The sequence below is a fragment of the Trachurus japonicus genome, chromosome 1 (genome assembly GCF_045865225.1).
Source record: "Trachurus japonicus isolate A0001 chromosome 1, Traja_1.0".
NCBI lineage: Eukaryota > Metazoa > Chordata > Actinopteri > Carangiformes > Carangidae > Trachurus > Trachurus japonicus.
The window spans coordinates 31,804,890-31,831,464 of NC_140907.1; the positions used below are offsets into that span (position 1 = coordinate 31,804,890).

At 42.0% G+C, this 26,575-nt stretch overlaps 1 protein-coding gene across 1 annotated transcript; it reads right to left on the reverse strand.

The window, feature by feature from the left end:
• On the reverse strand, positions 1-26,148 carry LOC146992310 (synaptogyrin-1-like). The gene is made up of 4 exons (XM_085785565.1): positions 25,671-26,148; positions 7,482-7,719; positions 3,471-3,616; positions 1-442 (listed from the first exon to the last, which is right to left on the reverse strand). The coding sequence occupies exons 1-4, from the start codon at positions 25,770-25,772 to the stop codon at positions 182-184; spliced, it is 747 nt and encodes a 248-aa protein (XP_085641691.1). The 5' UTR covers positions 25,773-26,148; the 3' UTR covers positions 1-181.
• Positions 26,149-26,575: the final 427 nt, after the last annotated feature.

Below are 26,575 nucleotides of genomic sequence, written 5' to 3' on the forward strand. Positions count from 1 at the left end.
TGAAGCTGTGTGTAGCTTCCACTGGTACTGGGTCAGACTAACTTAGCACTGGATCATTGGATCAGTTCTACATAGGAAACAATAATAAATACTGCTCTAAATGAGAAACCTTGGGCAACACCATCCAGATCCTCCCCACTATATATGTATCTATCTATCTGTCTTTCTATACCTAAACACCTCAGTAGTCCTGACGCTGGTAGCCGCCGGTGCCATCAAAGGCCCCATCGCTGTTGGCCTGGCCCCCTCCTCCTCCTCCTCCTCCTCCTCCTCCTCCTCCTCCTCCTCCGCCGCCTCCTCCAGGGCTCTCCAGGTCATCCCCACCGAAGGAGGTGTAGGGGGCTCCAGCTGCATCCTGGCTGGGGTCCATGTATTCCTGGGAGAAGAGGGCTGAGTCAGCCCCCAGCTTGTACCTCTGGAAGCCCAGGAAGGACTGGCCCGCCTTCAATAAGACAAGACGATCGCAGCGGGCAGAGAAGGACGAGAAGGTGGGGGGGAGAAAAAAAGAAGGGTGCAGAGATGGTGATAGAAAGGTGTGGAGATAAATAAATGTTGAAGCAGAGATGCAGCGGTGTTAAAGCAAAGGGTGGGGGGGAAGAGAGAGAAGAAAGAGAGAGAAGGAAACAATGATTAGTTGGCTGAGAGGCTTGTGAAGCATATTAGACAGTCAGAGTGAGTCGTTCATTCAGTCGGAGCAGGTTAGTTCTTCAGGCAGAGGTGCAAAACAGGCTGTTTATCGATAGTGAGACAACACCCCCTCCCATTTAAACCGAGTGTGTGTGCATTATTAAACAGCCGGGGCCCCTCACGCTATAAAACCCCACAAATCTCACTTAAGACAACAATTAGAGACGTTTCAAGGCGACGGTGTGCAGAAGCCAGATATCGAGTAATACACACAAAGAGAAAAACCACAAAGACAGTCGATGTTGATTTAAAGCTCACAGTTGTGGGAAGTTTCACCAGGAGGAAGTTTTATTCACTGCTGTGTGTCTCGGCTGATGAGGTCCGTATCACCGATTTGCTTTGGGTCCCATCACATGATGGTATGTTACAGACTGTGGCCTGAATATTTCAGATGCTTTTGTTAATATGGATGCAGAACATTTTTTTTTCTTATATTGATTCAGTAATAAAAATTATTTATGGCTAATTAGCACGCACAGTTTCATAGAGCCATAAAAAATCCACTCAATCTGCAATAAAACCATGTCATACTTGGATTGTTTTAAAAACACCCTGCTTATACTGAGGAAGTCAATCTCAAAAAGCCATAAAAAACTATCTACCAGCTTAATCTCATGAAATATTACAAGGAGGGAAAATGTGGACATTTTAAGAATGAATGTATATTTTTGCTAATTTTGGGAGGAACTTGACAAATAAAACTAGAGCTGGCAGCAATGTCAGCTAAGCATAAAGAAAAAAGAGAAATAACTCCTTTAACCCTTTACTCTAACCCGTCTAATTTAAATCTCTTATACAAAGTTAAGAAAACCAGCTTTGTATTAAATATAAAGACATGGGAGTGGTACTGACCTAAACATCTGGCCAAATGTGGATAAATAATACATTTCCTAAAAATGTCACAACTATTTGTTTTGAAGTTTATCCAAAAAACCAAAACCAAAAAGAAAACATAACCTTTACAACCCTGGTTTATGCAGTGCACTTTGTAAATGTACAAATATTCATTACAAAACCCTCATAAATCACATAAAACAAATTGTTACACAGAATTGAAAGAAAACAAAAACCTTCTCCCCTTAATAGTCACAAGCAAGAAGGATGTGAAAAACCTTCATGTTCATGTTAATGGTGAAGAATGAAGTGGTAGTCTGTCCCGTCATTGGACTGTGCTTGTTTAAAAGCTTCAACTATTGACCTGATGAGTTTTGAATATGAAGTTAAAAAAGTTTCTCCTCAAGAATCAAACGTTCAAACAATCAGCATGATTTTATTGATCCTTTTTGACTTCTTTCTTTTTTTTTCTTTTTCTTTTAAAAACATAAATAGTGTTATTAGGGTTTGGTTAGAAAGACTGGGAACTGTAAGGAATTACAGCAGTTGAAGTGGGTGTTTAAGACAAATCTCAGCATTTGGCGGAGTAATTGTTGAGTCATCAGTATTGACCAACTCCTAAATCAACCCACCTGCACAGACATTATCATTATAATGTGGCTGAGTCAACATCTCACTGGCAACAGTTCTGGTACAACTGTCGGTCCTGCTGCTGCTGGCTTACACATAAACTCACATCTCATCTCTCACAGCAGCAGTTATTAGATGTTGCCTATAGGCGCCCTTTAAACAAGAGCAACCACAGTCAGGGAGTGTGTAGGACGAGCTGCAGGAGGTGGTGGTGGTAGTGGTGGGGGTGGGTTTAAGGGAGCAGAAAGAAGCAGTGTCAGACAAAAGGTTGATGAGGCTGAGGGGGGAACAGCTTGATGTATTCCTCTTCGAATGACACGTTCTTTAACTTCTCCATAGAGAAGAGAGTCTGGGCGCCCTGTTGGAACAACATCCACACACTGATGAGTCCACGTGCACACAAGCACAAAGGAATATGTCCACACACATCCACAAAGTCACCGATAAGAAGATGGCAGAACAGTAGTTGATCATAAACCTTAAAGGGATACAGTAGTTCAACATTTTGGCAAATTTGCCTATTGCCGTAATCCCTATAATTATAGGAGTAGGGTCTTGTCGGTGCAAGTTGTTTTAAGATTGACGGGGCAGAGACATGAGCTTTCCCTCAAAACTCATACACAATCCAACAACTCCAAAATGACCTACAGTACACCTACTGTACACATTCGCCACGCTATGAAATAATCATCTGTAATTATGTAGCATTACGATACAGGAAGCAAATACTCAGAACTACTTGCGTTTTTGAAATCACTCTGCCCAGCAGCCGTGTCTGGAATGTAGTTCTGGCTGCATTTGCCTTGAAAACAACTCTGTCTTGTAATGTTACATTATTATCTCATAGCGTGGTGAATGTGCAGGTCACAACTTGTCCACCAGAGCGTTTTGGAGTTGTTGGATTGTGTATTTGATGAGTTTGATGAGGGAAAGGCGAAAGTACCGTGCGCCTCCATTGCGTTAGCTGAACAGCTGGCGTCTCTGCCCCGCCAATCTTAAAACAGCTTGCACCGACAATTTAAAGTAATAAACCTACCCCTAAAACTAAAGGGATTATGGCAATAGGCCAATTTGCCAAAATTTTGGTCTGTTGCTTTTATGTAATTACTGCTGGGCCGGCCGGGTCCTGTACAAGCCAGTGGATGCTAAGGGGTTAAAGACACTGGCACAAGCAAGGGAGCATGAGAAAGTAACCACAGTTAGGCATTCAGTCTCTTCCTGGATTGTACGTCCAAACTTCAAATACAAGTGTCGACAGGATGTTGTTATGTCATATTGTGTTACACTGTAGACTAACAGGTGTCTGATGAAGGTCTTACCCAGGTGAAGATTGAGAAGAAGGAGAAGGTGATGGCCGCCCGGGCGGCGTCGCCTCCCTCCTTTAGAGGGTTGTCGTCGTGGTTGGTCACCTGCCACTGGTTGGCCAAGAAGCAGAAACCGACAAACCACATGAAGGACCAGAACGCTGCAGAGAGAGAGAGAGAGAGAAGAAAGACCACGACTGTGTTAAAATAATCACAGACATGCAACTGCCCGTGTGGTGCCGGATTTTCTTTTGTCCCACTCTCATGGCTCCACTCAAAAAAATCAAGCTCAAGTCACCAGTGAGTTAGCTAAGCATAAACGCTGTAAAAGAAAACCTCTGATTAAGATTCAACCTATTAGACAGTGCAGTTTACTGATGTACCCTGAACGCTTCACATACAGGGGAAGGTTTTGTTCATTTGTTATTGCTAAATGTACATACAGTAATGTTTGGTTCTCATGCACACTTTTCCCCCCCCTTTATCTTTGAGCAGAGTCGTGCGCTGCTTCCAGTCTTTATGCTAAAATACCTACTGCCTGTTTCGGACTTTTGGGCAGTCCCTGTTTCTTTGTTATTAGCCTGTTGTTTTTTCTCCAAACAAGGAAAATAGATACATTTACATAAATGTACATAATGTTTGGTTCTCCTGATGATGCACTTCTACTTTTTGGTGAGTTTTACACTTTTTTCCCCCCTTTATCTTTGAGCAGAGTCGTGCTAACTGTGAGCTTCCAGTCTTAATGCTAAGCTAACTGCCTACTACCTGTGTCTTTGTTGTTAGCATATTGTTTTTTCTCCAAACAAGGAAAATGTTGTGGATGTTAAATGCCCAGCTTCCTATAAAACAGATCCCAACATTATTTAAAACTTCCCAGTTCTTTAATTGACACCAGTTCAAGGGGTCATTAGTAGCCTACTATATTTTCTAAGGTTAGTTGTGTAGATACAAGGATCACAGGTCAGACTGCACTGTATTAAATGTCAAGCCGTCTGCCATGATATTGATTTTGGGCTGCACCTTGACTTAAGCAGGCCAAAAACCTCCACAGATGGAGGTCTAGGGTGATTTCAAGGATTTAGTCCTTCGAACCAGATCTGGTTTTATCCAATGGACCGGCGGTGGCAAACGCTACCCACTGCAAGTGTGACAGCGAGGAAGGAGAAAGCTTAATCAGAAACATCCAGGTCCGATCGGGACATGTGTAGCAGCTGTTCCCTCGCTCGCTCCAGTGAGGTACAAAGTGTCTTATAACACAGACACGGTCGGAGACAGAGAGCAGGTGTATGAGTGATGAGAAGAGACGGAGAGGATCTTGTGCGTATGACAGGAACGGCCTCATTAACCGACTCTACACTCGACTGTCTTGTCATCACATCTGAGTTCACTGCAGTGGCGTTGCAGCAGAGAGAGGAGAGGAAGCCACCGTAGGAGGAGACACAAAGTACAATGTGTCAGAGCCTGGTGAGAGTGCTCCTCTTCCTTATTATCCCTCTCATTCCTCCTCTGCTTTCATAAATGATGATAACCCAACTATGTATGTCATTTTTTATAGATTGAAGAGCTCGCTCGCATTCACTCTGAGGAGAGTGGATCTATTGGCTGGGAAAAGTGTACAGGAGTAAGGCAATAAACTAGAAGTGCCCGTGAAACTGCAAGAAATATGGTCACAATCTCCTCTTCCTGGGTGACGGCGCAGAATAATGGCCTCAAGTGTTTTTGCAAAACATGATGACGTCACAGTGAACCTTTGGACATAAAATATTATCATTTGTCATTATATGCTACTACTATGCTTCGTTTTTGTTTTGTTTGTCTTTTATTCTTGTCATTACCACACGTGTCTTATATTGTTTGTCTCCACACAATAATTAATCATATAAAAATAAAAGAATAACTTAAAAAATGATATGCTGCTGCTACACAGTCTTGAGATACGACATTCAAGAGGTCAGAAATCTGTTTTGTGTGGTCACAGTGACCTTGACCTTTGAACTCTGATCACCAAAACTTAAGGAGTTCATCCTTGAATCCAAATAGACGTTTGTGATTACATTTGAGACCTGCACATTCACCACGCGAGATAATAACGGAACGTTACGAGACAGAGTTGTTTTAGAGGTAAATGCAGAGACTGCTTGATGAAAAAGTGCCCCCGACGGTGGTGAATGTGCAGGTCACAACTTGTCCACCAGAGCGTTTTGGAGTTGTTGGATTGTGTATTTGATGAGTTTGATGAGGGAAACCAAGAAATCCCATTAGCCTCCATAGCGTAGCTCTGAGCAGCTCACGGCTCTGCTCCGCCGTTCTAAAAATAGCTTGCACCCTAACAAACCTACTGCTATAACTATAGGGATTATGGCAATGGGCCAATTTGCCAAAATGTTGAACTATCCCTTTAAAGCAGTATGAGAAGGACATTAGGTTAAATGAGTGAAGCCGACTGGATGAAACAGATTCTGCCTCTCTCGACTCACTTCTCCAATTTGTGATTGATAGAGCGTTTTTTTTTTTTCTTTTTTTATGATCAGCTCATGTTTCCACCTCCTGCTGAGGATCAGATTGAAGCCTATTGTACCTGGTGCTGCTGTAATATAACCTCCTTAATGTAGTTTTATCATATGAATTATATGTGTTTATTTATCTACGTGTAATTCGAGCTGCAACGCCCGGGGAAATGGCCTGGTCCAGTCACGACGCATGCTGCTTAAAGTTTGAAATAAATTACTCTTTATGTATCAGTTCCAGTTCCATAATGCTTTCAATTGACCTGCTTTTAATTCATCTATATTGAATCTCAGATGAATAAATGTCTTTGCGCTGTATTAAACCACAGCTCTGCTCCGTGCAACTTCATTTAAAAGCCTGAGAAAGTTACAGTGCAGTTTGCTTTCAATTGGTTTCAGCTGGTTTTATTTGGCTTTTATTTGGTCTCATAGCCCATGCCAGCACTAACCTGAATCTTGTGGCTCACTAAGTAATAAATTAGAGAGACTGCTGTTTTGTTGCTGTTACTGTGAGTCCTGCAGCGAAGAGTCTCCGGCTGCTACTGGAACCTGGAGAATTGCGTCGGTGGGACACGTGATCGCTGCCTTGCCCTCGTTTTGTTTTATGATCTCATGAGTGTGATTTCCTCACGAGCCGTTCGGCACTTTACTGATCTGTTTTGAAAACATTATGAAACTGGAACTTACTTTGTCTCCGGCTCATTAGAATCAATTCCCCAGCACACGGCCTGCTTACATTACACCCTCCATCTTCTCACCCTGTCTAGTCTTACATATAATCTAATATATTTCAATCTGAATACAGAACATATACTTGTGGTGCCTTTTTTGTGTTATTTAAAGGGATAGTTCAACATTTTGGCAAATTGCCCCATTGGTTTCCCTCATCAAACTCATCAAATACACAATCCAACAACTCCAAAACGCTCTGGTGGACAAGCTGTGACCTGCACATTCACCACGCTACGAGATAATAAAGGAACGTTATGAGACGGAGTTGTTTCAGAGGTAAATTCATGCAAAACTGCTGATGTGCGTTCCTGTCGGGGGCAGTTTTTCATCAAGCAGTCTCTGCATTTGCCTCGAAAACAACTCTGTCTCGTAACATTGCGTTATTATCTCATAGCGTGGTGAATGTGCAGGTCACAACTTGTCCACCAGAGTGTTTTGGAGTTGTTGGATTGTGTATTTGATGAGTTTGATTAGGGAAACCAAGAAATCCCATTAGCCTCTGTAGCGTAGCTCTGAGCAGCTCACGGCTCTGCTCCGCAACTCTAAAAATAGCTTGCACCGACAATTAAAGGTAACAAACCTACTCCTAAAACTATATGGATTATGGCAATGGGCCATTTTGCCAAAATGTTCAACTATCCCTTTAAATAATGTTAATTTGGGTATTTTAGGATGCAACATCTTATAAACTGTATTTTTGTTTTCTTTACCTGAATCAAAAAGAGACATGAAAGTTAAAACTAGGAGAAAAAGACCATAATGTGACGTAGTAAAGTGTGTTGTTTACCCGACACTCCGATATCAGCCAGCACAGCCTTCTTGCGGTCTTTGACGCTGCTGATCTGGGGGAAGTAGATGTCTAGAGCCAGGAAGGCCATGCAGCAGAGGAAGGCCATGGATCCCATGAAGACGCCATAGTTACAGGCGTTCTGGTTGCGGTTGAAGATGCAGTACTCCTCCACCTCGCTGGGGCGGTTGATGTAGCCCTCGTTGGCGATGCAGCCAAAGATCACGATGGAGAAGAGCTGCAGAGAAGAGGAGAAGAAGAGAGGAGATTGTGAGAGGAGAAGGACACATTTACACAAATCTGAAAGGAGAAAACTTTTTTTTTTTTAAGAGCAACACAACCTGAGAATGTAATTTATTTATTCATCATTTATGTTTCTATGGTTTTGTAAATAAGTACCCAGGGTCTTTATGGCTGCATGGGCACAAACATTAAAGTCAACAGACCTGGAAACTAATTATTAAGAAGAAGAAAGAACTCTACTCCTTTTGGGACATGTTAGTATTTCTTTATTGTTTTTATTTTTTGTAACTGTTGTTTTAACTATTTCATTTCTTTGCCTCTTCTCTTATTGTATTGTTGTGTATTGTATGTTCAAAATAAAGTCTTCATTCATTCATTTATTCAACACATTGTGCAACAAAAGGCCAAAATACCTTCAGAGCCTGCACGCACATGAGGACACACTACCAGGGCCGTTGCTAGTGATTCTGGGCCCCCTGAAAAAATACTGAAGTGGGCCCCCTACTGTATGTATTATAATTCTTAATTTATTTCAACCAGGGTAAAGACGATGGTGACTGACTGTAACAGACAACTTGCCTCTCATTCTGATTAATTACTTCTCCACTATGTCTCATGAAACTTTTAGTTTTCTTGTTTCTAATGCCATACCAGGCCTGTGAAAACATAGTGTAGCATTAGAGTTGGGTGAACAATTGGTTCAGTAAGGGTCAGTGCATTTTATCTTGTCAATGCAATTTGTGTAGCTAATTACTGTATTATGTTTTTGGAATAATGCACGTGGGCCCAGCCCATCAGAAAAAAGGTGCATAATTGATTAACAAAGGCAACTCCAACATCTTCAGGCCAAATTTTATAGGTATAGTTTAAAAAAACATAAGTGTTTCCAGTTTACTTGCTATGATCCCACTGATGATTCTTCAGGTTTAATGTCTATAGTAAAAGAATGAGTGAAGGTGTTTTCTGTTCACCTTGTGATTGAACACCATCGCCTCACTCGCTCCTCCACTTCCACGGTTTGTAATAATTCATAAAAGCCCTTCGCAGCCCAAAAGGAAACCACCTGCTGTAGTCTGACAGTATATTTAGACTTGACTGTGTAATTTATGAATAAGAAAACGCTCCAGTGTGACACGCTCAGCTCATAATGTCACGACAACCCTGCAGGCCACTTTTCATGAATAATGCCTCATGTTTTGTTTTGTTTTTCTTTCGGTCCAATGTGCCTCTGGGTTTCCTCTGGAATTTGGCTGTGGAGAAATTTGCCTTTCTGCTATTTACTATGACAGAGACTGCAGTGAGGTGAATCATACAGATGTACTCCGAGTCCTTAGTAAGGATTTCATATGAATAAATGCTGTTTCCCAGGTGGAGAAATCATCAATACTTTGACTAGCCTGTTTGTGTATGATATTAAACATTTATGACACTGTCTAAACTCTGTGGTAATCTGGATGGTCTCAACAAAAATGTTATCTGAAAAAACTTGGTGTTAGTATCAAAGCATGCCTATCTCTCTGTGTGTGACACTAATTCATTACCTATGCTGATAAGTAATTTGAGACATTTTGTTCCACATTTCTCTTGAAAAATGAGGATTTCAATGACTTTAAGTGTCATGAACTGGTTTTGACACAAAAAAAACCTTGTGAGTGTAGTTTTTGGTGGTAATTGCTCCTGTGTTTTATTGAAGCGCTGCATTACACAGTCCTCTTGTGACTCTTCTTGACCGTGTGAAATCCTCTTTAAAAACCAAGCGTTTAATTCATAAAAAAATGCACCATGGTGAGTTGTGAAGAGGGTTTTTATACTTAAAGTGTTCGTCTTTCCCACCACTGTCTGACAGTGGAAGGACTTTGACAGCATCTGAGTTTTACCTGGCTAGGATCCAATATGTGCAACACCAGAGTCACATGTGCAACCAAATAGGTGCATGCGGAAAAATTGACCTTTTATTTTTAATTTTTGCACTAATCCCTGTTTAATTTTTCTTTGTTTTTTAATTAAGTGCAATAAATTCCTCTTTTTTTGTCTTTTATTTTATATATGTATCCATACATGCCTATACTGTATATATACGTATATAGACATGTATGTATGGACATACATATAAGTAACAACTTAACGTAAGGGTGTATAATTAAGTCCTTCTTTGCATCCTGTTTATTTTGTTTTTTCCATGCTCCACTTTGCATCTTGCACTTTGATGATTTTGCAGAATAACAATAAAGAGAATCTCAAATCTTGAATCTTGAACCCTGATCGCTCACTCGTTCATCTCCTCTCTCCTCCTCTGTGTTTTTCTTTTCTCCTCCTCTCCTGTCTGCCGGTGTCTGGAGGAGCGGAGACACAAAGAGCTACAAAATGGAGTCAATAACAGGAGCATGTTACTAAGATACCATCTAATCCCATCTCTCTCCTCTGCTTTCCCCTCTCTGAGGTCATAAATATGAGACCACACACACACACACACACAGTGTTAGTATTCAGGCCTGCAGTGCAGTGTAGCAGTCTGCTTTCTACTTCAATTGATAACAGCAGATCAGACAACTCCATCCGACTGACAAACCCTCACACCAAACCTCCCGGGAGCCGGTTCTGTCTGGATATGGACCGAGGCTGAGTGTGTTTATGTTTGTCTGCAGTCGATTCTGCTGCTGCTGTGGTGAGTGATGGATACTCGATGTGTGTGTATGTGTGTGTTTGTGTGTTTGAGAGAGAGCTAGGAGCTATAGGAGCGGACCTTGGGGTTTGTGGGTATAGTTTACCCAGCTGTTGTGTCTGTATTTGTGTAATAAATGACAGCGATACAAAGGGAGAGCGCACAATAGACTATACTTCCACTGACAGCTCCCGACCATGAAGGCCGCCGCGGCGACCGGGCCGGGCAGAGACAGGCAGAGACGGGCATGTCAGTCAGGACGGGGATTACACCGCTGCTTTTTTTTCTCTTTTTCTTTTTTTGTTCACTCTTTCTTTCTTTATCTGCTTTCCAACGCCTCGGTTTCTTTCCACTGTCTGCTCCTCACTCTCTCGTCAGATCCACGTCGTTTTCATTACTGACACACACACACACACAGAGCTCAACATCTGAAGTGGCAGCCGAGGCAGACTCTGTTAAATGTACTCGCAGCAGACTTTATTTCAAGTCAGAGATTTTGAGATTCAATACATTCGACTGTGTGTGTGTGTGTGTGACTTGAAATTCAAGTCACTGTGCTTTGTAATTGTGCTTCTCTTTGAAGGAATTCCCCGTTGCCCTCGTTTTATCCCAGTCGTGGCCCAGTTAACACCAGTATGTGTGTGACTGTAATCCCTCCTCTGACAGAACAAAGAGACACTATAACTAATGTTGACTTTTCATTCCTTAACCCTTTCTGGAATCTCTTATCAGCGGCTCTATCAACCACAGCTTTATTGACCGTAGAGCGTACGGTTTTAAATGTCAACAGTTTTTTTTTTACAGTGCATTTCAGGAGAGGAAGTTATCACATGAGCATCTTTTTATACTTGTCACATTAATCAGACTTGATTTGTTATTATTGCAAATGAGGAAAACCACAGTGTTACATTGCTTGACCAAAGTGTTTAAAGGGATAGTTCAACATTTTAGCAAATTGGCCCATTGCCATAATCCCTATAGTCATAGCAGTAGGTTCGTTACCTTTAATTGTCGGTGCAAGCTATTTTTAGAACGGCGGAGCAGAGCCGCGAGCTGCTCAGAGCTACGCTACGGAGGCTAATGGGATTTCTTGGTTTCCCTCATCAAACTCATCAAATACACAATCCAACAACTCCACAACACTCTGGTGGACAAGTTGTGACCTGCACATTCACCACGCTATGAGATAATAACAGAACGTTACCAGACAGAGTTGTTTACGAGGTAAATGCAGAGACTGCTTGCTGAAAAACTGCCCTCGACAGGAACACGTGTCACCGGTTTTGCATGAATTTACCTCAACTATCCCTTTAACAGAATAGAAGTTAAGCAGCACAAAAAGGACAAGACAAGATTTCAGTGTTTCCTCTACAGCTCCACCCATCAGATCCACCTGGCCTGGGAGTGAGAGGGTTAAAAACTCTGGTGCCAGCGTTAGGAGTCAGAGGCAATTAACATGGGGACTGCTGGGCTCGCCTGCCTCTCAGCCTGTTCTGTTTTCATCTCTTGTTTGTGTCTTGATTATTTCTCCATAATGTTGAATAAACCTGTTCTTATTTTTAGCAAAAGTGTCCTATTGTGGGTGTTTTTTTGGGTGGGTAGCCTATCTGTTGTTACACACCCTTACAAAAGCTGCCCCAAAACAAAAAACAAAAACCACCATGCCACAGAAAGTCAGCTCTGTCTGCTGTAAATCTCACAACATAATCAAGTTAATCATTTATGTAATCAGTTGTAGTCTATAAAGTAATATTGTGGTCATTTTTCACAAATTCCCAGTGTAAGGAGGAGGACACGACACACTGAGTGGAGACCTTTGTCTCCGTGCAGCCTGGACACGGGAATCACGAGTTGGCATTTGGAGCCTGGATCTTGACAACATACTGGAACAGTGTGTTAGCAGGCGGCTCAACCTCTCTGCTTCCTCCTCCCTCCCTCCCTCTCTCCGTCCGTCCATCCATCCACTCTCTGTCTCTCTGGTCCGTCTCTCTCCAGCCTCATGAAGGGTGAGTGCAGGAGGATAGTAACACCTCAGCTCCCTCCTTCATCTACCTGTGCTCTTTCCCATTGAAGGGGAAGATGATGATGAAGAGATGCAGGGATGAGCGGAGGGAAGCGTTGGGGGCAGAAGGGGTATGGAGGCGGTGCTATTTTTAGAGCGGCTGCATCATCGCTCCCTCCCTCCCTCCCTCCCTGCCTCCCTCCCTCCCGTCTTCTCCCATCTCCTCTCGTTACAGGCCCGGCCTCTGCCCACGAGTGTTCTTGAGAAAAATGAGTGCGCTCCAACACACACACTCACTAACCAACACACTAACGCACACACACTAACGCACACACTCAACCATATACAGCTCAAACACATGCACAGTTTGTCCACTGCTTCACATGCCTGGCTTACTTTAAGATTCGGGTCAGAAAACACAAAGTCACACACACAAACACACACACACTGAATCACATGATGTCGGTGGCCGTTCGAGCTCATGAAATACACCTAAACATACTCATAGACTGTAGTTCTTCTCCTCCCTCTTTGGAAAATACCTCTGTCTTTTCAGTTTATATTTACTTTACTACATCACAGACTCACAGACACAGAGTGTGTTTCATTACATAGTGTTGTAGTAGGATGTAGTAATACGAAGGTGTGTGACCTGAAAACTCATTTTTGAGTATGCTAATCACAATATCTAAGTTTCCCCATTGGCTGCTGGACAGCCTGGACCGTTTCCATGGCAAACAGTTTCAAGATGCCCCCCACAAACAAATATGGAGAATAATGAACTCACACAGACTCACTTCAGAGACCATTTGGAGCAAAGCTAGGTTTGTTTTAAATAGGGTTTATGACCTCTTATCTTTTTTTAATATACTGTATGAATGAGAAGACTAAAGCTGCACACACGCTCATTATTTATTGTTATTACAGCAAACGGTAATGTATTGTTAATGTTGCATATAACTTTATGGATCATCATAATTATTTTTATTGTTGAATCACAGTGGGAGGGAGGGGGGGGGGGTTCTGAAATAAATAAATAAATAAATACTGACTCCCACTAGGATTTACTTGTTTTGTTGTGCTTCCCCCAAGTGGGGTACTGTAATACTGTACACCCCAGCTACATGTCTATATGATGTATGTAGAAGTATGTTAGTTATGTGTGTGTGTGTGTGTGTGTGTGTGTGTGTGTGTGTGTGTGTGTGTGTGTGTGTGTGTGTGTGTGTGTGTGTGTGCAGGTATGCATGTATGAAGATGTAAGTGCATGTACAGGCGCGTGTACCAATACGGTGCATGTACATATTCGTTGATATTATTATGTACTCACTTCTTTTTTGTATTTGCTGCTCTTTGAGACAGAAATGTGCTACAGGTAAGTCTGTCGCTAGAGTTAATTCTTAGTCTAAGTTTGCCATGTACCAAGCCTGAAAAGTTCAATAAAGACTTGAATGAAAAAAAAAAACCCATAAAGCTGAAAAATTAATATAAATAGCCTACTACTGAAATTACTGCACTATGGCCAAGTGTAATAACCTAATTGCTGTTATATATATACTGGGATTTTTCAGAATGGGCAAACTGTGAGATATAAAACCTGAATATAAAATATAAAAATTCACATGATCATTATTCAAAATATAACTGCTGTACGATTTGTGTGGGTGTGTGTGTATCTTGTTATGCCATGAGCTACTGTATTGAAATATGCGGCAATACCTATGTAAGTCACACAAAGCCATTGTTTTTATTACAGAAAAGAGCACTGAGAATAATACACAATGTTAATTTCAGGGAACACTCAAATGGATTATTTGTTAAGTCAGACCTGTTGAAGCTCGGAGAGTTGATTAAATTGGGAACACTGTTGATTAGTAAAAAATTTACTTTTACCTGCAAATTTGCAGAAGTATTTTGTTTTAGTTCTGCAATATATCAGTCACAGAAGGAAGTTTAATTTCAAACATCAAATGGTGAGGACAAGTTAAAACAAATGTGTTTAGGTGTTAAACTTTGGAACTCACTAACAGTTGAAGAGAAAAATGTGTGGAATTTATATAGAAATGCTTATTTATTTGTATTTTTACTTTTTTTTCGTTGCATATTGTTGGCTGTAAACTGGCATATCATCTGATATAATGTGTTATTTTGTTTTAAAGGGACAACGAGGAGTTTCTAATCGGTTATAAAAAAGTCTCACGTTAATGTGGATGAATCTCCGCTACCCACACTTGTTAATGGGCCCATTTTTGATAAATATATCATTCTGTCTCTATCGTTATTTTGTTATTATTAGTGGTGGCGAAGATGCTGGTCGAGCCGACCAGCGTTTCTTTACTTTCAGTTTCGCAACGAGTCATGAGAATAACGCTGCTGAATCGCCGTTTATGGTCGGAACTACGGTGGTATCTGAACCTCTTTGAACCTCTGACTTTAATTATTGATGAATGAAAACATGAGTCTGTCTTGCGCCGGTCAAAAGAATTTTACGGTGCGCGCGGAGGCTCATAAAGGTAGTGTGAAAACGCTTCGCTTTTCCAAAACTCCTCGTTGTCCCTTTAAGAAAGGAGCAGGTAGCCTACTATGATTAATTATTAAGTTTTCTTCATCCTGCTCCTTTTCAATCCTAGGATTGGAACGAATAATAAAAATGAAAATGAAATGAAATGAAATTGTTAAAAATGCTTCCAGTCATTTGTCTAATTTGACAAAAACGTACCTCAAAGAAAAGGTTTTTGTATGTTTGGTGTAATGGTCATGAGAAGATCAGAGCTACGCCACAACAGGGGTCAGGAAATGCTAATGCTAATCAATGCTAACACCTTAGAGATATTAACAGGACAACTATGACTCGATTTCAAACTTTTATTTTGAAGGCAAAAGTCCAGTACTTCTGTATCTATGAATTCATTAAGCGACTATATTTGGTTCTTTAGTTATCGTCATGCTAATTTGCTCTGGAGCTAAAAGTGATGAATCAGCCAAACTAAACTAATTGCGTATTGCAGTTCAGCCAATAAGCCAATTAGCAGAGAAATGTAAAGTTTTAATTCTGCAGACACAGTGGCTGCGTGTCCCTCACTGCTTTAGATTTAGATGCAGAAGGCGGTTTGTTAGCGTCTGTAACAAGGACAGCAGGACCTGCAGGGCCGCTGGTTTTTCGTGGTGTGACACAGTTTGGTTTTCAGTTTCCTCGTCTGAGAACCTCCACTGGGAAATAAAAACCCACCACCAGGGACTCTCTCTCTCTCTTTCTCTATGGTATAGTGCTCTTCTCTTTCTCTCTGCTTGCTCTGGTTACACAAACACCAAACACACAAATACCCTTACTCGAAGTAAGGATCTTTGCTGGGTTTGAAAACACACATCGTGTTCAGGGTCAGAATTATATTTGCTGTCACATGTTCAGGGTGGGTGGGTTGGTTGTTTGGTGGGGTGGGGAGATTGAATTACTGAGCTTTTTCTTCGGCTCCCGGCACGAATCCAGCCGTGTCCTTCACACGCACATCTACTAGCTACATATCGCAAGGTGTAACTGTCTTTGTATTCACTTTAATATACTTTATACACAAAAGCATTGAAACAAATTGGATGCTTGAACTCGCTGCACCTATAAACATTCCTCACTTGCTCAAGAGCCATGAAGAGTTGAGCATGTGATACGGTTTCATACATGACTCTCCTTCACTTCCACCCTCTCCTTTTTTTAACTGTGATTCTGTCAATATATAAGACTTCTCTAGGTGTGTGTGTGTCTGTGTGTGTGTGTGTTCCCTCGCCCCTCTGATCCGTAGACAGATCACAAGGCTTGTGGAGGTGATGAAAGCAGGCACTGTGAAGAACACCACGTGGGCTCCTGATCTTGTGACCATCAGAGGGTCACATACAAATTGCACATTAAGGACGCCGATTGCCAGAACTAGAACTGTCTATGTGTGTGTGTGTGTGTGTGGGTGCATGCTAGTGAAACTGCGTGCATGATTGCCAGGACTGTGTGAGTGTGTATTTATGCTTGTGAAACTGTGTGCATGTATGCGTGAATGAATGTGCTTCCTCCAGAAACTCCCTTTCTCTGTCTTCATTTCTATTTCTGCTTCACTTTCTTTTGCATCTAAACCTTACCTGTCTTTCTCTACATTTTAAATCTGATACATGCAACACACACACGCACACACGCATGGGCGAACAGCCATGTGAGCCACCAGGTAGGTAGGACAAAATCATATCAGTGCAGTCTGGCTCATTGTGAATGATTTAGAGCTGCTGTTGTGTTCGCTGAAAAGCCTTTTTGGCTCCATTGTGGACACCAGACAATTGAGCCGGGCCTCATATCACCCTGGTATTCACACTGTACCTCACACAAAGTCCTAAATAGCCACACACACACACGGAGGCACACGACAGAGCGTGGCCTGGCATTGCATTCTGTCCTGGCCTTTGTGACTGCAGCAGCCTTCATTACTGTGCCCACAATCGAACAATAGCTAAGTGAAATGCCATCCACGGAAAAGAAAAACAAATCTCTTTATTGATTGATTCATCACCTGATTTACATGGGCGATATTATTTTCACCTTAAAATTTAGTGAAGCAAATTGACAGATTTTTTTTTTAAGACACTGACTGTGATCACACTATTTCTTCTCAGTTGTTCTTTGAGGTCTCAAAATCTTATGGAAGTTGATTTCCATGAACTTTCCCTTGTTTGCAGAATAAAAATAAAAATAAAAACCAAAATTCTTCAAAGCAAATATTAAAAAGTCCTTATGTCCTGTCTGAGCGCTACAGTGACTCGGTATCGGAAAATGATGACGGTCTGACAGGCTAACTGGTTAGCATGATAACTTCAAGTACAGGGAAAGAAGTGATAGAAATGAGGAAAAATAAAGGAGTTGAGAATAAAACTGAAGCTTAATTTGTCATTTGTCTTTTAGACTCATAAGTAAACAGCTTACAGTATGGCTAACTTTGGCTACATAGCAATAGCAAGCCTTAGCTAGTTTAAATAAATCTATTGGTATTACCAACCAGGATATATTTGAGAATTTGCATAATTTGCTTTGACAAAGTTAAATTTGAATGACTCTTGCATTTTTGTTCACACATGTAGCCTAATGTTCAGATCAGGTGCAAGACTCCAGGCCTTCCTGCTGTGAGGTGAATAACAGCATCATAATGTCACCTTTAAGCATCCGCACTGTCATTGCAACTTCAACCATTAACAATTATTAATGTCACTGGACAGAGAAGCTTGTGTTTTTACAGAGATGGTCGTGTGGGGGTTTAAAACACTAGACAAGTACCACCATTACCTTTAAAGCAGAAGTAAGTGGTCCGGTCGTTTTCGCTAATGCTGCGTTCCAGGCAGGCTTTTGAAATCGTAAATTACAGCTTCAAGTCACAACTTATGACTTTGTAGTGTTCCAGGCAACCCACTCGTGTTTTTCCGACCTGTTTTACCGGTGAAAGTCACTATAACGGCCACTCGTAACTTCCGACCGGTGAACTCGTACCAGATCGACCTGGTACCACTTCACGGTCGGAAAAATACGAGTTTCCTTGAACGCACCATAACAGTCCTCGTCCCTACGACGCCACATTCACGGCGTCCCTTGGCTGCACACACAGCCCTGCATGCCGTTCTCTCTCTCCTCATTGGATAAAAACTGTAGGATACGATAAATGTTTTCTCCTCGACTCAGAGCAGAGCAGAGTGACTGACAGACCCGTGTTTCAGTCCAAACACTCTATGTAAGTGATTGCTGTCGGAAGATATAAGTATTTAAGACTTATATTAACACAAATATATCACTTACTTCTGCTTTAAACTCTTGCATTTTTGTTCACACATGTAGCCTAATGTTCAGATCAGGTGCTTTAAGTTAAGTCCAACACAGAGTGGCCGCATGCATCAAGGAAAGTCGAATGCACACACAAGACTCATTATATTGACAGATGAAGTAGTCAAGGTACATTAGCTGGGAAGGGATCTGCCGACCCTTAGCTGCCGTGCTCTGGAAAACCTGGCATCTGTTGGTGCTGGGAAATAGGGCACGGGTGAATCCTGACAAGTCTGTCCACGTCAGCCTGCGTTGACAAGACATCATCAGGATGTCGTGGGAAACAATGGGTGCATCATACGGCAGACACGATAATGGTTTAAATGGGGATAGTAGCACACGGGTTTGAACAGTCTCTCCTACGAGGGGGCATTTATGGCATCATACTTATTTGTCCAAACAAGAAGTGACAGAAGGGGGATGTGTGAGAAATGAGAACAGATAGCTTGAGAGAGAAGTTCATTCTGCTTGATTTCATCCCTCTGCCCACCTGATCAATTTCTGTGTTAAGTGAAGGCTGCTCCGACGTCAGAAGGCACCAGCCATCTACAGTAGTGAGCACTTCAGCCAGCCTCCACAAGTCTCCTTATGTTTTTCATTTCTTATGTAAAGCTACAATACTACAACCAAAAAAACAAATATGTGCAAAATCTAGACACTCTTGAGCCCTTATCCCCTTTGATCACTGATCTTACACTTCTTCATAGTTAGTGTAAGAATATACACTACTTTACAAGCTTTTGTTGCTCACTGAAGCCACTCTGGGTATTATATTGATATTATCCACCACACACAACACAAGAGGACAGTACCAGCTCTGCACAGCATTATATTACATAGGCTACATTCATCAATGACAGATGACAGAAACCTGATCCTCTCTGGCGTCACGGACAACCGTTGTGATTTTCTAAGATTTGTTTTTGATCTGCTGTCAGGAGCAATCAACATCCCCCCCCCAAAAAAATGACAGTCAGTGAATGATCAGCAAATCGCTTGTGAGCAGAGACAGACGTGACAGAGAAAACTGATGTTCACTGCAGGTTAACAGCTCAATAATACAGGATCAATGCTGGAGGATATTATATACGATGTGTGTGTGTGTGTGTGTGTGTGTGTGTGGGCTTATTGTCTGCTGCGGCGTGTTACTCTGGACTGGGGATACCTGATTGCTGCTGTCACCATGGCAGCAGCTGCTCATGTAATGAGACAGAGAGAGGCAGAGAGTGATAGAGAGAGGAGAGGAGACCTTGTCAAAGTACGATTCAAGGAGAGCCGCTGCAGCAGCAAGGTTACACAACGACACAGACAGACATAATCACAGCCACGCTCGTATCCGCACATCCACACTGTGTTCTGCTCTGCCCACTCGCTCATTCACACACACTCTGCTCTCCTCAATGTTCCTCCCTCACTCTCTCGCTTTTTTTTTTATTATTATTATTTATCATCCCTCTCCATCTGAAATTGGGGGGAGTGAGTGAGAACATGAGCTGCCCAGAAAAACAGGGTTGTATCACTCTAAGGAAACAGACGGTTCCTCAATCTTGTAAAAGCCCACCCTAACAGAATCAAGTGGGAGCAGGACGGCAATCTGGACTGCTGCTCATTCAGTTACTTATGCATGTGTTTCTTGACTGGTATGACAGGTCCATTATGCATAAGGAGCTACGCAATTTCAGTGTATCGTATATTTCTATACACAGGAATCGTACAACTGCACTGAGAGTCTTTCAAGGAAGGGGTTTGATCGGCCTAAACCTGGGTGAAGGTGCCAGTGATTTCATTTCGTGCTGCAGATCGGTCTGGATAAGAAGCCGATGACGCCAACTTCCAATTCCCAGAAAACTGGGGAACCCGATAGTGTCAGAGAAGTGATGTTTAGCAGCTTTTATTTACATGCAACATGGCGGCCACCACTATCTGGCAGCTACTACACTTTCCCCAGACCCAGAACCTGTCCACACGGATGCAGGTTTGGGTGAATCCGCTTAGATTTTTGATCGTTTCGACGTTTCATCCAGACGGAAACCTGCCTTTTTCGGGGTGAAAACTGTATTTTTTGTGTTTTTGTGTTGTGTTTTCCTGGCCTGGCATATGTACTAGCTAGGAGCGTTTTCAGTCATTTTCAGTGGATCCGTGTGTACGCAGATATTTCTTGAAACGCTGCCATGTTTACAGAGAATTTTCTCAAAACGCACAAGGAAAAGATCGTTTTGGGTGAATCTCCGTTTCCGTGTGGACAAGGCCCCAGACTTGATCTCAAATGAGACGTTGTTAGCCAGGCTACGGCTGGACCACAAATGAAAACTAAAGCTGTTTGTTGTGGGGATGTGACTTCACTTTGATCTGAAGCCAAAAGTACAAAATCAACAATTGCTAACAGCTAGCTCCTTGCTCTTTACATGGCTGACAATGAGATGTTTTCTGTGTGAAAAAGGGACTGAGCCAAGTGGAAAACCCAACAAGTTCATTGCAACTCATCCAATGATGTGGATATTACCCTTAAAGAACCGTGGCTTTGCAAGTCTCACTATGAATTGCAATGCACATTCTTCATATCTGGCCATTTTGCAACTATGCAGTATGCAGCCATGTGATGCATCATGCATGTAGGATCTGGTATCTAATCAATTCTATATCGTATGAAAATCTGTTTGTCTGTTCGCTCAGACAGTTACAACTTGCTCGACCTGTGCAATCACATATGCATTTCAGTAAATGTAAACTTCATGATTGAAACAACATTTTTCTTACATCCTGCTACTATTGATCAAAGGTTTTGAACCTTTCTTTACATTGCATCTTCACCTATCTTCACCTTGCCTCACTCTTTTCATCATTGGACACTGACTGCAGGTCCTATTGTCTGGATGCAAAATCCATTTACCACACCTGCATTGCAGACTGTTTGATCCTTTACCTCTTGGCCCGCTGTGTAACTGTGCAACCTTTCCATTGTGCCGGGTGTAGCTTAGCCAGTCAGCATCAAAAGACCTTGAAAGGTGCATCATGCATTTGAATGGAGACAGTTTACAGAGATAATTAGGGAGTTAAAACATGGTGGCGTGGTCAGTGGGGTGCTTGCTGCATCCACCTGTCTGTATTTAGAAGAACAGATTGTAACTAATGTTTTGCATGTGTAGTGACTGAAATCTGAAGCATCCTCATTGTAACCAGCATCACTCACACAAACCACAGCCTCCAATAAACTGTGCTGCCCACATCTGATGTGAAGCTGCAGTGTGGGACATCTCTTTGTGACATTTACACTTATTTTGTGACATTTATATCCCAATGAAAAGGGCAGGGACAGTAAGTCATTGTGGGAAACTGATGACAATAGGCCGCTAGCTGGTTAGCAGGCTAACTCCTGTAGAGGCAGTCCACATGATGGAGACAAGCAGAGAGCTCTTGGTGAGTAAAGGACTGCATTTTTATGATTCATTTGTATCGTTTCTTCTAGACTGGATAGTGAACAGCTGTTAAGAATAATTGTACTATAGCAATAGCACTACTATTATATTAAAGCAGAAGTAAGCGATCCGGTCGTTTTGGCTAACTTCTTGTCAGCCGATGGAGTTAGCAGTCCCCGCCCTCGTCCCTACGTCACCACATTCACGCGCATCCCTTGGCTGCACACACAGAGAGGACCGCCCCTTTATGCCATTCTCTCTCCTCATTGGATAAAGGTTGTAGGATACAAGGAAAGTTTTCTCCTCGGCTTACAACAGAGCAGAGTGACTGACAGACCCGTGTTTCAGACCAAACAGTCTATATAAGTGATTGCTGTCGGAAGATATAACTATATAGACTTATATTAACGCAAACATTCTGCTTACTTCTGCTTTAAAGCCAGAATATGTATAAGTGAGCCCATCCTTTGTTTACATATTCACATTTAAACGTAGCCTATACATTTACCACAAAACAAGACCACAATCAATCAATACTGCAGGATGTTGAGCAATCAGTGAAGAGTTTAGGGACCCACACTGGTACTGTGCTGCCAAATGCCAAAATGTAAATAATCCTATTTAGCACAGCAGCCAGCTGAGCTCATTTGTAAATGTTTAAGGCTTATTTAGTTAATACAGGATGTAGGCTACTCACAACATGATGGCATATTACAATGCAAACATGCAGCCTGCAGGCCAGCAGCTCTTAAAATAGTCTGCAAAGTGTGTGTGGATTCTGACGTCCAGGCACTAACGCACTGCGGCTGTGTGTTTCTGTTTTTCGACACGTAGATGACAGAATGCGCTGCGTTGCAAGTCTCTGTGTTTGTAAATGGTGAGTAACTAGTTCATATTAGCAATAACAAACTCTCTTGACCTCTGAGATGCTAATCATCATCATCACGGCTAAATTTAAAACGCAAACCCACGTTACTTACATAAGCTTATTTAAAAGACAAAACTAGTGTTATACAAGTATAAATCATACACTTTATTATAAATCTGCTTAGAAACATCACTTATGCTCCAGACAGTGTTAAAAAGTCATGAAAGAAAAGAATAATCTGATGAACTATAGACTTCAGGCAAATCTTATAATCTCTGTGGAGCTGGTAATTTCGGAGTCTCGACACAGTCAATGAGCAAATGTTTGATTTTAACCTTCTTATGCTTTCAAAGAAAAACACACACATGCTGCAAATATCACTTTCCTTTCTGCATTAAAGCCAAACGCTGAACTTTGATCTGTAAATTCATCAGGCGAGAAAGGGAGCAGCGCCGCTCTGGGTATGTTGACATCAGGAAGTAGAAGTGCTATTGCTTTTCTTTAAAAAGAAAAGAAGAAAAAAAGCAGAGCCAAGCAACTAAAAAAACACCACATTTAAGTGCATAATGATTTGATGTTGCCCAGGTATTAACCTTGATCTTTAAACAGCAGCATAACTTAAGAAACTATGCTTGAAGCAAAAGAAGAAAAAGCTTCAGAAGTAATTCTCTTTCAAATATAGATCAAAAGCAGAACCAGAGGCAAGAATGTGTCATATCAGCTCATCAAGTCGACCTGACAACGTTCAGTCTAATTCAATACATAAGTGAAATTCTTCTTTTTTTTTTCTTCATTTAGAAAACGATCATTAACACACGAGGTGCTCTCCTCCCATCTGTCACTGTGTTCACTCTTCCTCTTTCCTCCATGCGTCGTGCACCATCATAGACACACTGCACTGACTCCCTGAGGCTGAATCACACACACACACACACACACACACACACACATACTCATTAGCACCTCCACATAGAGTCCTCCTCACTAAGAAGTAGGTGAGAGAGGGGGAGAAAAGTGAAGGAGTGGGGGAAACTACACACATACACATATATTTGACGTCCCCCATCACCAAATGTTTAGAGCGCTGATAGTTTCCTCCCCCTCGGTCCACAGCAGACTGGATATTAGCACCATCACACAAAACATCACAACTCAGGCTGTGGCTGTTACTATGGAGACGTGGTGTTGCTCTGGGGGCAGGGCATCTGACGAGGGCCCATAGGTCGTTGTCTGTGCAGGTTTTCTGTGCAGACCTTTAATCAAGTCTGTCGTGTGTAACAAAGGTCAAACTATTTGTTGATGAATCATTTAGTCAATCAATAATATTAAACCAATCAACAACTACTGTCATCATGATCAAACCCGTTTAAGGCTTTAATCAAGAAAATACACAAAAACATTAGCTGGTTTCAGTTTCTACAATGTGAAACTTGATTCACTCAGTTTTGTTTGAGATTTCCACTGTTGTAAATAGACGTATAAAGTATAAATAGTTCATCTATAAGCATATAAATATCAACAAAATGTACTAAATCACACATAATTAACTTATATTTTGATGTAGCAGTCAAATAAACTATAAAATGTTTCATCGCAATAGTAGCCTATAATATAACACAACTTCAGAAATCTACATCTGCTGCTGCTCACACGACTGTGAGGTCTTTCACGGGTTCACTGCGTGGTCACATGACCTGCACTTCCCACCGCTCCACAGCTCAGGGGTTAACACACTCACAAGCTATTTGCACTCTGTTGCTTTCATGTGGTTTAGGTTCAAGTGATGCAGTTGATTGTTTTAAGGTTTCAACATGTCACATAGTATCAGTCGGATGTAAATACAGAATACAGTAGAGCCACTGTTTGAATAAGAACTGCATTTACAACAATAAAACAAAATGTTCACCGGACTAATCACTAGTCTTTATAACTGGTGACTCAGTGAACCAGTGTCAAATCAGATCCTTGTGACCCCCGCCCCAACCAAACCACCAGCACTTGATGTTATTTAAGGACACAAGGGGCAGACACACTCCTATAAATAAGAAATACTCTCTCAGCTATGACTTTCTGCTGTATAAAGTGGTGAGACAGGAGCAGCCTTCACACTTCAACCTACACAACATACCAACTATCCATTGTGTTCAGTGGCTTTAAGAGAACCTGAGGTTTGTTTGGTTTCTGGGTGAATTTCACAGTTACCAGCAGATTTAAAGAGCAACTTCACTCAGTCCCTGTGGAGACAAACAACCAACCTGCAGCTTAGTGATCTTCAGTCACCAGTGGAAAAAGTGTGGGTGATTATCATGTGACTGACTGCCATCATGGTGCAGGCTTCCTCTGCAGCTCTCAGACAAACTGGCTTTTATACAAGGACCTATCTTATATTTTGCCAAATAAATGAACTTTCAGCATCACTAGGAATATACAATTCAAACAATAGACACAGAGGAAAGGAGTGGCTGAGATTTTTCGCCTTGTAATTCTCCATTAGAGGCCTGTATATCTGTATCTTTAATCATATATCTGTATCCTTTGTCCCAAATGAATGTGATGTTTGATACAAAAATAAATAATGTTGAAGCCATTCATTCAGACTTCAGTTGTGGAGTCGTGGAGACTTTGGTTTCCAGTTCTTTACTTCACTTCCTGACAGTGGTCGCCAACTGTTGCTATCTGTTTCCCCTCTAGTGGGAAACAGATGAAGGTTGTTTTTTGTTTTTTTTAACCATCCATGAAATTATTTGCCATGAAACTACTTTGAGCTCTCACTTTACCTATTTGAAAACATTTCAACAAACTAAAAGCAGTAAATCATAAGGGCCCCTCTGATGAGGAGGACCTTTTCCAGGCCTACTTCAACTCACAATCAGAAAACAACTTACTATTGAGCAGCAGAAAATATGCAAATGTAACATAGTGCATATTGAATAACATAAAGGCTGGAATACTATATTGTATTTTAAATAAAGATAGTGTAATTTTGAGATTTTGTAATTTCTTACTTTGTTATGAAGCCTTTCTGGGCCCTTTATAGGCTCTAAGGAAATAAAAAATAAGCTCTCCAAACCTTTATATTCATTTAAAGTAATAAATACAGCCACTGCATTGCCCAGAAGTGAGAACCAAACCAAACCAAACCAAATGAGAGCGGCCACTCACCCAAGACACGATGCGGAGAATGGTCTGAGGCTGCTGGAAGAAGGTGACGGGGTCGAAGGCTCCTCCGGCTTTCCCTGCTCCGTATGCCTGCATCCCCTCCATGGTCCTCCTCCTCTCTGGACAGCCTCCTCTCCCACTCCTGCTGCTAAGCAAAGGTACAGGGCGACAGGGTGTGTAGCTAGAGAGGAGCACCGGGTAACCGACACGGAAAAATCCCCGAGTCTGCTGCCTCCTGTCACTGCTGCTATACCTGTACTGTTACTGCTGCTGCAGGGATGGATGCACGCACGTCTCTCCTCGGCTCCTCGGCGCTCAGCCTCCCCTGCTCTCTCCTGTTGTTGTTTTTAATTTAACCTCTAAATTCCCCTGTTGTTGTCCTCTTCCTCTTCCTCCTCCTCCTCCTCCTCCTCTTGCTGGATGATGATGATGATGATGTCCGGACGGGCAAAGGCACAGGAAGCTGCCGGATGATGCCAGTGTTTTGATGATGCTCTCTCTCTCTCTCTCTGAGCGCAGCGCAGGCAGGAGCCGGTGGCGACCACGTGAACGCGCTTTCGTTGTCTGACTGTCACGCCTCAGACTGCGTATGTGTGTGTGTGCGCCTGACTCCTAGTCCAAAACACACTCGTAAACCCACGCAGCGAGCACGCGTACGTGTTTGTAAAAAAAAAAAAAAAAAAGTGTGCTCACAGGTTTGGCCATAAGGAGTCACGCGCTTTCCCAGTCAAAGCAAAGCCCCTTCCTGCCCCCCCCCCCCCACCCCGCCTTTACAAAGAGTAGACAAGAGAAAGAGACGATAAAATGATTCATGTAGAAAAGGACATAATAATAGGACACAATAACTAAAGCTAAGTTATATAACTAAGATGCCCGAGGCTGCTCAGTAAAGATTGGTGTTTTAAAGT